Source organism: Chelonia mydas, chromosome 3 (assembly GCF_015237465.2).
Source record: "Chelonia mydas isolate rCheMyd1 chromosome 3, rCheMyd1.pri.v2, whole genome shotgun sequence".
Classification (NCBI taxonomy): domain Eukaryota; kingdom Metazoa; phylum Chordata; order Testudines; family Cheloniidae; genus Chelonia; species Chelonia mydas.
This window is the reverse complement of record NC_057851.1, coordinates 200,669,362-200,681,564: the sequence shown is the minus strand read 5'-3', so window position 1 is coordinate 200,681,564 and position 12,203 is coordinate 200,669,362. Positions and strand designations below refer to the sequence as shown.

Sequence of the window (12,203 nt, the reverse complement as noted above, 5' to 3'; positions counted from 1 at the left end):
GCAGCTCAGCCCCCGGCGGGGAGGCCTGGGAACAGCGGCTGGGGTAGGCAGGGCGGGTGTTTCCCCTCTGTATGGGCACCTCTGTGCAGTCGAGGGAGGGTCTCCTGTTCCTGTAGCACCGTTTGGCCATGCCAGCAGGCCACCATCGCTGCACACAGTGCCATGCGGGCAATGTGGAGACAGCCAGGTGGGGTTTGGAGCTGGACCACTGGGGCTTCAGGGGCTCCCTGTGGCAGCACAGCTAAGGAATTGGGGTCAGGACTCACTCAGGGCAAAGAGCACCCCCCACTGAGTGCTCGCCCGGCCAGGGGCTCCCCTGCACACGCACCCACTCAGCCGCGTCCCGCCCGGCCAGGGGCTCCCCTGCACACGCGCACCCTCTGAGCCGCGTCCCGCCCAGCCAGGGGCTCCCCTGCACACGCGCACCCTCTGAGCCGCGTCCCGCCCGGCCAGGGGCTCCCCTGCACACGCGCACCCTCTGAGCCGCGTCCCGCCCAGCCAGGGGCTCCCCTGCACACGCGCACCCTCTGAGCCGCGTCCCGCCCGGCCAGGGGCTCCCCTGCCACGCGCACCCTCTGAGCCGCGTCCCGCCGGCCAGGGGCTCCCCTGCACACGCGCACCCTCTGAGCCGCGTCCCGCCCAGCCAGGGGCTCCCCTGCACACGCACCCTCTGAGCCGCGTCCCGCCCAGCCAGGGGCTCCCCTGCACACGCGCACCCTCTGAGCCGCGTCCCGCCCAGCCAGGGGCTCCCCTGCACACGCGCACCCTCTGAGCCGCGTCCCGCCCAGCCAGGGGCTCCCCTGCCATGTGCACCCTCTGAGCCGCGTCCCGCCCAGCCAGGGGCTCCCCTGCACACGCGCACCCTCTGAGCCGCGTCCCGCCCGGCCAGGGGCTCCCCTGCACACGCGCACCCTCTGAGCCGCGTCCCGCCGGCCAGGGGCTCCCCTGCACACGCGCACCCTCTGAGCCGCGTCCCGCCCAGCCAGGGGCTCCCCTGCACACGCGCACCCTCTGAGCCGCGTCCCGCCCGGCCAGGGGCTCCCCTGCACACGCGCACCCTCTGAGCCGCGTCCCGCCCGGCCAGGGGCTCCCCTGCACACGCGCACCCTCTGAGCCGCGTCCCGCCCGGCCAGGGGCTCCCCTGCACACGCGCACCCTCTGAGCCGCGTCCCGCCCGGCCAGGGGCTCCCCTGCCACGCGCACCCTCTGAGCCGCGTCCCGCCCAGCCAGGGGCTCCCCTGCCACGCGCACCCTCTGAGCCGCGTCCCGCCCGGCCAGGGGCTCCCCTGCACACGCGCACCCTCTGAGCCGCGTCCCGCCCGGCCAGGGGCTCCCCTGCACGCGCACCCTCTGAGCCGCGTCCCGCCCAGCCAGGGGCTCCCCTGCCACGTGCACCCTCTGAGCCGCGTCCCGCCCAGCCAGGGGCTCCCCTGCCACGCGCACCCTCTGAGCCGCGTCCCGCCCAGCCAGGGGCTCCCCTGCACACGCGCACCCTCTGAGCCGCGTCCCGCCCAGCCAGGGGCTCCCCTGCACACGCGCACCCTCTGAGCCGCGTCCCGCCCAGCCAGGGGCTCCCCTGCCACGCGCACCCTCTGAGCCGCGTCCCGCCCAGCCAGGGGCTCCCCTGCCACGCGCACCCTCTGAGCCGCGTCCCGCCCAGCCAGGGGCTCCCCTGCACACGCGCACCCTCTGAGCCGCGTCCCGCCCAGCCAGGGGCTCCCCTGCACACGCGCACCCTCTGAGCCGCGTCCCGCCCGGCCAGGGGCTCCCCTGCACACGCGCACCCTCTGAGCCGCGTCCCGCCCGGCCAGGGGCTCCCCTGCACACGCGCACCCTCTGAGCCGCGTCCCGCCCGGCCAGGGGCTCCCCTGCACACGCGCACCCTCTGAGCCGCGTCCCGCCCGGCCAGGGGCTCCCCTGCCACGCGCACCCTCTGAGCCGCGTCCCGCCCGGCCAGGGGCTCCCCTGCCACGCGCACCCTCTGAGCCGCGTCCCGCCCAGCCAGGGGCTCCCCTGCCACGCGCACCCTCTGAGCCGCGTCCCGCCCAGCCAGGGGCTCCCCTGCACACGCGCACCCTCTGAGCCGCGTCCCGCCCGGCCAGGGGCTCCCCTGCCACGCGCACCCTCTGAGCCGCGTCCCGCCCAGCCAGGCCACATATTGGGCTGTGCGTTGTGCTGTCATCTCACACTGTGTCATTTGGCCCCCAGACAAGCCGGTTGCAGAAGGGGACGAAGGTCCCAACAGCCACACGCCCTATAAGATGATCCAGACCATCGGGCTGTCGGTTGGGGCGGCCGTCGCCTACATCATCATTGTGCTGGGCCTCATGTTTTACTGCAAGAAGCGGAGGAAGGCCAAGCGGCTGAAGAAGCACCCGGAGGGCGAGGAGCCCGAGATGGAGTGTCTGAATGGTAAGGCCTTAGCTGCCAGCCGGGGCTTGGCACAGGCCTCCCACACAGGCCCCAGTGCGTTGGGAGTGGGGACCGACAGGGGCTGCCTCCGTTTCCGTCAGCACAGAGCCCTGTCTACGCCAGGCAGGAGCGTGGGGTGGGGCCCCAGGCTCTCCCAGCAGGCTGCGCTGGAGGCGTTGGCAGGGCAGGTGCCAGCAGAGGCTGGCTGGGCTGCCCCATGGCTCAGCTGGCCGGTGGCAGGTTGTGCAGTGACCCAGCGAGCGGCACGGAGAGTTCCCCGCAGTGCGTGGATGCAGTGCCCTCTGGTGGGCACGGCAAGGCAGGGCCCCCTCTGTGGCTTTCCCTAGCAGTGGGGAGGGTGAGAACTGACTCCCATGTCAAGGCATTCCCTGCTCCCCCTCCCCCAGCATGCAGGCTGAGCTCCCTTCAGGGGGCACATGCTGGAGGGCTGCGTTGGGCATGGCATGCTTGCTGCGCCATCAGCCATGTGCTCTCTGCCTGGGAACTCAGGTGCCGGTTCCTCTGGTGATCGGTAGAGCCCCCGCAGTTGGTGTGGTAAAGGAAGGTCTCCCAGGGACCGGGCCGTTAGCTGACCGGGGCTTGGAGAAGCCGGTAGCACCCTGCAGCCCATGAGGAGCCTGGTGAGGCTTGCTGATGTGCAGGGGGATGCTGGGCCACGGGGTGGTTTTGCCCAGCTTCGGTGTCAGGCTCACAGGCCCACGGTCCCTAGCGTCGCAGAGGGCTGCTGAGCTCTGACAGTACGTCCAAGTCTTGCTTGGGTCTGAGTGCGGGGAGGGGCTGAGCGCTCGCTTCACACCGTCTCCGAGTCCGATCTGTGGCATTGAACTGAGATCCTGGCCAGGTTCCCTGGCTGCCCACGCCGGGTATGATGGCCCCTGTTTTCCTCGCAGGTGGCGCTCTGCTGCAAAACGGGCAAACCACGGCCGAGATCCAGGAAGAAGTGGCCTTGACCAATCTGGGCAGTAGCTCCGGCGCTAGCAAGAGGCACAGCGCCACGGACAAGATGCACTTCCCCCGCGCCAATCTGCAGACCATCACGACGCTGGGTATGGGCAGTGGGGCTGCTTCAGACCCGGGTGCTAGGTCCGGAACCAAGGTTCAGCCAGGACGTGACGCTTTCCGGGCTGGGAGCCACCTTCTGCTGCCTGCCCCCAGCCCGAGGGCGTCCTCCTGTGCCAGCTGGGTGTTCGCTCCTGGGCGTCTGCTACTCAAGCACTCTCCTCTGGCTGCACCAGCCCTGCCTTTGCCCTGCAGCCTGCCAGTCCCTGAGTCTCTTCCCAGTGTCCCCCTGTGGTGTCCAGCCCCTGATCATGGGATACCCACAGAAATCCCAGCTCCTCCCTGCCCACATGAACAGGGTACCCCAGCTCCCGGGTTTTACTTTAGACACACACAGCCCTCCAGTGCGGTTCCAGTCAAACAGGAGATTTACTGCAGAAGGAACAGAGATTCAACTAGAAACCAGCGTGAGCAATGGATGCAAATGATTACATCCGAAACAAATCGTAACGCGCAGTAGGCATCCCCCTGGCCTGTCTGTTAGATTCCACCCCCCAAAGTTCAGTCTTTTGCCGCCCCCCCTCCCGCCAGTAGGCACCCAGTCTTGCACGAAGCATTAAATCTCCCCCCGCACACACAGCTTGCAGTGGTGATGGGAATTGAGAAGTTACAAGCTTCCAGCAGAGCCCTCACATGCTCAATACCCTGGGAGCGGTGCATCAGGTGCAGTGAGTTTGTAAGGTCTGAGACAGGAGTTGCTTGTAAAGACTAGTGAGCCCTTTGCCAGCTGGCACTAGTGGGCCTCTGTCACCCGGGCATGGCTCTCAGTCCCCAGGGGCTGTAACCCCGAAGGGCTGTTTCCCTGTGCCATGTTCTGGGGTCCTGCAATCAGCCGCAGCACCAGCACAATGGAGAAACCTACCTGTGGGGCCTGGAGCACACAAGCGACGGACCAGCCCCATCAGCGTGCATGGGGCGTGACCCCCTCCGACAGAACACTGGGGATGAGACCTGTCGCCCTCCCCTACCCCCTGGGCACAGAAATGCCCCCGGCTGGCCGGCCTACAGCCTGTTGCTCCTGATGCATGATCAGACTGTCCAGCCCAGCCCCTGGCAGCGCTGGCTCCGGGAATGCCCACTCGTACAGCGTTCTTGGGCCGAGCCGACTGGGCCCTCTGGGGATCAGCGGACAGGCGCGCCCGGCGGAAGGGGGCGTCGGCCGTATCGCCGTAGCTTTACCGCCAGCCTGGCTGCTTGCCCTAACCATGGCTGTGACCCGGCCAGCCATACCCTGTGCATGCAGGTGGCCGCGCATTGTCCCAGTACGCGCATGCCGATCTCCCTGCTGGCCAGACTGCCCCAGCGTGCTTACCCCAGAACCGGCGCTTGTGAAAACCCCAGGCTGGGCACAGCCCTCGCATCTGCCCTCCAGGGCTGGCCCCTCTTGGTCCAGATGGGACTGCCTAACCGCGGCATGTGGGATGGGGGGGTTAGCTGCCCCCGGTGACGCCTGCGGTCCTCAGGCAGCGGCCGCCCCTCCCTGGCCACACAGCGGCAGCGGGGTGCGTGTGCATGGGCGGGATAGAAGGAACGATCGGTGACACGCTGGGACTGTCGTGCGTGTGGCTCTCTTCGCATGCTGGTCCCCGGTTTATTATTTATTGGGGAGTTTCCTTCCTTTTGAACGGAAATGAGATGATGACGCGAGGGAGCGTCCCGCAGCTCCCCACCCAATGGGTGCCGGAGAGGGAGGGCGTGCCCCCGTGGACGTGAGTGCCAGCTGAGCCCATGCCAGGTGGCTCCCGCCCTGGGGACCAGCCGCCTGTCCCGTTGCATGGCCGCCGTTCCCTGCGCCCGCTGAATGGGCCATTCTCAGAAGCACCCTACAGGGTGGTGTGGACAGCCCTGGCTGCGTTGTCTGTCCCTCAGCCCCCCTCGTTTTGGGGGTGGCAGTCCTGCTGGCTGCTTCGAGAGTAACGCTGGGTCAGCCTTCTCCTCCCAGCTTAGCGTAGGAAACGAGGGTGGCAGAGTGGCCTAGTGGGTAGGGTGCTGGACTGGGTCGCAGGGGACCTGGGGTCTTTCCCAGCTCTGCCCCTGGGCTGCTGGGTGACTGAGGTGAGTCGTCCCCTCTCTGGGCTCCAGCTCTCCTGTTTGCCGCAGGGCAGGGGCTCGGGCTGTGCAGAGGTGGTCCTGCTCACGCCCTCCGGCCCGCCTCCCGGTGACCCGCTGCCCTCTGCTTCCAGGGAAGGGCGAGTTCGGGGAGGTCTTCCTGGCCAAGGCGAAGGGCCTGGAGGACAGCGAGAGCGAGGTGCTGGTGCTGGTGAAGAGCCTGCAGACGAGAGACGAGCAGCTGCAGCTAGACTTCCGGCGCGAGGCGGAGATGTTCGGCAAACTGAGCCACCCCAACGTGGGGCGGCTGGTGGGCCTGTGCCGCGAGGCAGAGCCGCACTACATGGTCCTGGAGTACGTGGATCTGGTAAGGGAAGGGCCCTGCTGGCCAGGGACGGGGCTGTTCTGGGATGAGCGCGGGCTGGGGGTTGCCATAGGGGGAGAGACCCTCTAGCGCGCAGGAGAAGAGGAGGGCGGCTGGGTTTGTGGCCAGGCCCTCCCTACCTCTGTCGAGAGGCCATTTGGCCAGCTTTGCCCTGGGGGGTCCAGGCAGGGCTCCTCTCCAGGATGGTCCAGGAGGGAGCAGAGACTCTGTGCGGGTCTGTCTGGGGCAGGGCCCTGGGCTAGTGCCGAGCCGCTAGGCCTCCCCGGTCCAGGGGCGCAGGGCAGGCAGAGCTCTCCGAGGGCCAAGGCCCGGCTGGGGGCCGGCTGGCCATGCCCATGGCGCGAGGAAGGGCTGAGCTGCGTAAGGGGCCCTGTAAGCTGGCCCCCAACAGCCATGGGGGAAGGGTCTAACCCCTGGGGCCGGGAGGACGCCAGTCTCTCCGGAGCCCTCGCTCCCCCACGCTGGCAGTGCCAGGGCCCCTCGCTGCCGCTCTCGGCCGCCGCCCAGAGGGCGGGGAGCTCGCGCCTCTGGCAGACAGCCCCTTGCTGCCCTGAGCCGCGCTGACGTGGCGATTTCGGCCTCACCAGGGGGACCTGAAGCAGTTCCTGAGGATCTCCAGGAGCAAGGATGAGACGCTCAAGCCTCAGCCCCTCAGCAGCAAACACAAGGTAAGTGCGGGAGCACCGGTGACCCCTAGTGGGCTAAAAGGGCCAGTGTGCCCGGCTGAGGGCCCCGATCCTCCCGAGGATGGGCCCTGGAGCCTGCCCCCACAGGCACGGGCTCCGATCCGGCCCAGGCTGAGGGACGGGCCATGCTGAGATGCCCTGTGGCTGGCACTGATGTGTCTCTCGTGGCAGGTGTCTGTCTGCAGCCAGGTGGCCCTGGGGATGGAGCATCTCTCCAACACCAGGTTTGTGCACAAGGACCTGGCCGCCCGGAACTGCCTGATCAGCGCTCAGAGGCAGGTCAAGGTGTCGGCCCTGAGCCTCAGCAAGGACGTGTATAACAGGTACGTCAGGCCAGACCCTGGCTGCCTGCCCGTGGGTCCCCTGGGTGCGGGCGCTCTCCGGCCGGCCTGACCCCCCTGTCTCGCTGTGCAGTGAGTACTACCACTTCCGCCAAGCCTGGATCCCGCTGCGCTGGATGCCCCCGGAAGCCGTCCTGGAGGACGAGTTCTCCACCAAGTCAGACGTGTGGTCCTTTGGCGTCCTCATGTGGGAGGTCTTCACGCACGGGGAGATGCCCCACGCCAAGCTGGCGGACGATGAGGTGCTAGCAGGTACGTGGGGCACCGCCCACACCGAGGGCAGGCAGGGCTGGGCAGAGGAGGTCGCTGAGTGGGGGGGATATTCTGGGCTGTTGCCTTCTCTCCCGCTCCTGAGAAGGCTGCTGGAGCAGCGGGTCCTGGCCAGTATCTGAGTCGGGCCCAGGGCTGGACAGGCCCCACGGTGACCCCACAGCGATCCCTGTGCCCTCCCCAGACTGCTCAGTGCCTCGGCCCTGGCTGGCTCTCCAGGCTCCCTGCACACAGGCTTGGCGAGCGGCACGGTGCTGTCACCCGCCCTTCCCCCATGGGCCTTTGGCCAACGCCCTGCCCCGCCCCGCGGCCTCCTATCCCTCCCCCCACGCCCTGCCCCAGGGCTCTCCTGTCTCTCACCCCCACAGACCTTTGGCCAATGCCTCGCCCTCCCCAAGGGCTCTGCTGTCTGTTCCCCCTCTGCTGTCCCTGCAGGGGGCCGACACCCGCCCTGCCCCAGGGCTCTCCTGTCTCTCACCCTGGGCTTTTGCTGTCCCTGCAGGTTTACAGGCTGGGAAGATGAAGCTGCCTCACCCCGAGGGCTGCCCTTCCAAGCTCTACAAGCTGATGCAGCGCTGCTGGGCCCCCAGCCCCAAGGAACGCCCCTCCTTCAGTGAGCTCGCCACCGCGCTGGGCGACAGCCCGTCCGACAGCAGAGCCTGAGCGGGGAGCCGGCCCCTTGCGGGGGGGCGGGGGGAGCCGGGCTCCAGGATCGGACTGGGACGAGTGGGAGCCCAGAGGGACCATGGGTTATCACAGCTGGACTGGGCGCTGGGGGGGCCACTCCCCGGCCTGCCGGCATGGTGTCCTCCAGGCCCTACCTCGGCTCCCCACGGTGCTCCAGCCAGCCATTGTGTGCCAGCAGGGAATGCTGGGGGCCCCGGGCCACTTCCACACCCCCGACTAGGGGCTCCTCTGCTGCCCTGAGTCCCCAGCACAGCCAGGCCCCCCCTGGGGGGCTGGGCTCCATGCCCCGCGGCGCTGGGAACCTGGCAGGAAACCCCCGTTCGGCTGAGACACGCTGTGCAATGCAGCCCTCCCCTCTCCCCTGCGTGCCCCCGCCACCCTCTCCTTCGGGGCAGCCTGGCACAGAGCTGTGGGCTGTCTCCCTGTGCCACGTCCCTGCCCGCTGTCAGACCAGGGGAGCCATGCACAGCCGACGCAGATCCTCTCCCGGAGTCGCCGAGGAACCTGTGTATTTATTCAGAGGTTCTGCTCCCCTGCCCCGCCCGTCCGTGCTAGGCCCCAGCGTGGCCCTGCACAGTGAGCTGAGCGGCAGGACCACCAAGTGCCTGGCATATGAAGGAGATTCTCACTCGCTTTCCTGACTATCCGATGCCTTCTTTTGTATGATTCCCCAGGGCAACGCCTCTCTGGCCCCAGTGTGTCGCGCTGACCCCTCCCCGCCGAGAGCCCTGGTGTTCGTTTGGTTGCGCGGGGGCTGTGACAGCCAAGAGGTTTTTTACACGCTGCTCTCAATAAAGAATCCCTTTTTGTAGCTGCTGTCGTCAGCCTCCTTCCCCCCTGCAGAGGCTGGGCGGGTCCTGCACCAGCTGTCGGCACAGCCAGCTCTCCAGCGCCTGGACCTCGCACACGCGCCGGCTGTGGGGTGAGGCAAGGCAGCACTGCTGGGCGAGGGGCAGGCGCGCTGGCTGGCATCCCTGCTGCTGGGACGGCCTCCCGCCTCCCCTGGGAGCAGGGCATGGAGCTGGCTGGGAACCAGGGTGCTCTGCAGGACGTGGGTTTGTCTTTTCCAGGGAACATTTCAGGTTTGGGTTTTTGGTGAAAAGCAGAAAACCAAAAGATTTCCATCCCAGCATGCTGCCGCAGAGCCTCCTGGGCGTTCTGGGTCAGGGAGCCAGTCCCCACCTGCAGCCCTCTGCTAGGGTCGCCCTCTCCGCTGGCCAGCCCCAAAGCTTCCCCCCCCACCCCCACCTCGCCTTGCTCTGCACCCAGAGCCCCCAGTGCTGGAGTCGCCCGCAGGGTGCCTGGCAGTCCCTGCGGTAGGTGGCACTGGCCCGGCATGTTCCCAACACCTGGGCGCAGGGGGGAGCGAGGCAGTGCTGTGCCTGCGGGGCCTGAGGTCCAGACTGCAGTGCTAAGAGGAGAGGGGGCACCAGCCCCACGGGGACCTGCAAGGGGCTGAGCTCTTGGGGCTCCCCGCACTCAGGCATGGAGGCTTTTCCTTGAGTGACAGCAGGGGTAACACCCAGGTACTGGGACATGGAGCATCCAGGCTGGGCAATTCCTCCTCCCCAAGAGATGGATCTGTGGCCTCTGCCATCTCCCTGCATGGGCCATTCTGCTGCCAAGGCCCTGGGCTGCCTCTACCCCTGCCTGCCAGCCACAGGGCGCAGTGGGGTCTGCTCCCGGTCGCTATGCTCACTACAAACCAGAGAGACTCATAGACTTTAAGGCTAGCAGGGACCATCATGGATATCCAGTCTGAGCTCCTGCATATCACAGGCCACAGAACCTCGCCCACCCCACCCCCTGCTGGAATAGGCCCCTAGTCTTTGGCTGAGTGGCCTCAGAGGCAGGCGAATCTCTCCCCCAACTGCCCAGGTCTCTGCCAATCTGCCCTGGGGGAGGATTCCTGCCTGACCCCAAATACAGCGATCAATTAGACCCTCAGCATGTGGGCAAACTCCACCAGCCAGACACCTGGGAAAGAATTCTCTGTGTAACTCAGAGCCCTCCCCACACTGGGCCATCTCCGGCTGGGGGAGATACTTGCTAACAGCAGTCGATGGGCCACATGCCATTGTAGGCAACATCAGACCATCTCCTCCAGAGACTTCTCAAACTCAGTCCTGGCACCAGTTAGGCTTTGCCCCCACTGCTCCCTGGGGAGCCTGTTCCAGAACTTCACCCCTCTGATTATTAGAAACCTTCGCCTAATTTCAAGCCTAAACTTGTTGATGGCCAGTTTATAGTCATTGGTTCTTGTGTCCGCATTGGCGCTTAACTTAAATAACTCCTATCTCTCCCTTGCATTTATTCCTCTGATGTATTTACAGAGGGCAATTGTATCTCCCCTCGGCCTTTGTTTGGTTACGGTAAACAAGCCAAGCTCTTTGAGTCTCCTCTCATAAGGTTAGTTTTCCATTCCCTGATTGTCCTAGTAGCCCTTCTCTGCACCTGTTCCAGTTTGAATTCATCTTTCTTAAACCTGGGAGACCAGAACTGCACACGCTATTCCAGATGAGGGCTCACCAGTACCTTGTATAGTGGTACTAACACTTCCCTGCCTCTACTGGAAATACCTCACCTGATCCAGCCTAGGATTACATTAGTCTTTTTCACAGCCGCATTACATTAGCAGCTCATAGTTATCCTGTCATGGCCTAATACACCGAGGTCTCTCTTCCTCTGTCGCTTTCAACTGATACGTCCCCAGCTTCTAGCAAATATTCTTGTTGTTAGTCCCTAAGTGCTTGACCTGCACTTTGCACCATTAAATTTCATCCCATTTCTATTACTGCAGTTTTCAAAGTCCTCCAGATCTTGTATGATATTCCGGTCCTCCTCCGTATTGCCCATACCTCCCAACTCTGTGTCCTCTGCAAATTTCATTAGCTCACTCCCACTCTTTGTGCCAAGGTCACTAATGAAAATGTTAAATAAGACTGGTCCCAAGGCAGGTCCCTGAGGTCTATTGTATTAATTTACAGGGAAGAGATGGGCCAAGGGTGCTACCTAACCCAGTCGCTGTCCAGCACTGAACAGTGGTAAGGTCTGATTCTGTTTCATCCCAGGGCCTGGTTGGAATTCAGCTGGCGCTGGTACGGGTGGGGATGCCACCTGGGTCCCTCTCTCTGACCTGGTCTTGGCAGGACGGCTCTCAGGATGGGGATGCCGAAGGCCTGGGTTTCCAGGACATGGTCGGGGTGGCAGCCATGGGGGAAGCTTGGGGAGGGGCCAGGGAGCTGGGGCGAGCCAGGGCCAGCGGGTGGCTGGGAAGGGCAGCAGAGCTTGGGCACAGGATGCTCAGGCTGTCGCCTTGCATATGTTTTTCTGCCCCCTTCCACGGCCAGGCAGCCCAGCGGCTGGCGTCTGCCCTCTCTCCCCCGGCCCAGCCGCCTCCACGTGCTCCGTGCTGGGCTCTGCCAGTCTGCAGACGGCTCCGGACATCAGCGCCGGCCGGGCAGGCCCCTGGGTGGCAGGCATGTTCGGCACTCGTTTCCATGGCAACAACATCCCAGGATGCACCAGGAACTGAGATTAAAGCATAATTTTAGCACCTGCTAAAGTAACAAAATTCTGCCCCCTTTCCCCCACCCCTCAACCCACTGCTGATCCTGTAGGAATCAGGACTTCAAATTTCCTGATATTCGTGCTCAGAATCAGACCTAGAAAACCAAGGGGCATGGGCTGGCTTGGGGGGTGTGGGGACAGGGAATGGGGCCTTTCCTCTCTAGGGGGCACCGGCTCTGATCTGGCCCCAAGGCATGGGACTGGTTGATCGGGAGGGTGGGGTGGGAATGGGGCATTTCCCCTCTAGGGGTGCTGGCTCCATCTGGCCCTAGATTGGGGAACTGGCTGGTTGGGAGGGTGGGGTGGGAATGGGGCATGGGGCATTTCCTCTCTAAGGGGTGCTGGCTACAATCTGGCCCCAGGGGCACTGAGTTCAGTTCTCTTGTTGGAAATCCCAAGCAAGGCTCCCTGGCGGCAGGGCTGCCTAGAGCCTGAGCAGGGATCCCCAGGGAATAGAGCCATTTCCATCCCTCAGCAGTTACAGGTCACCAAGCAGCTACTTCAGGAAGCAAATTCACCAATCCAGCAAGAGCAGCTGACAGAGCAGATATGAACATGTGAAAGAACAGCCACACTGGATCCATCTATCAGTGTCCTGTCTCCAGTGCCAGGTGCTTCAGAGGGAACGAACAGAACAGGGCAATTCTCGAGTGATCCATCCCGTCATCCAGTCCCAGCTTCTGGCAGTCAGAGGTGTAGGGACACCCAGAACATGGGGATGTG

At 65.1% G+C, this 12,203-nt stretch overlaps 1 protein-coding gene across 1 annotated transcript in view; it reads left to right on the top strand.

The window, feature by feature from the left end:
- The window catches only part of PTK7 (protein tyrosine kinase 7 (inactive)), a 97,262-nt gene extending 88,541 nt beyond the window's left edge, over window positions 1-8,721 (top strand). Inside the window, exons 14-20 of the mRNA XM_037896272.2 lie at window positions 2,209-2,412; window positions 3,324-3,479; window positions 5,676-5,908; window positions 6,514-6,594; window positions 6,784-6,935; window positions 7,027-7,205; window positions 7,726-8,721. Coding sequence (XP_037752200.2) covers window positions 2,209-2,412; window positions 3,324-3,479; window positions 5,676-5,908; window positions 6,514-6,594; window positions 6,784-6,935; window positions 7,027-7,205; window positions 7,726-7,886 — 1,166 coding nt within the window. The 3' untranslated portion in view covers window positions 7,887-8,721. The remainder of the gene's footprint in view (window positions 1-2,208; window positions 2,413-3,323; window positions 3,480-5,675; window positions 5,909-6,513; window positions 6,595-6,783; window positions 6,936-7,026; window positions 7,206-7,725) is intronic.
- Window positions 8,722-12,203: the final 3,482 nt, after the last annotated feature.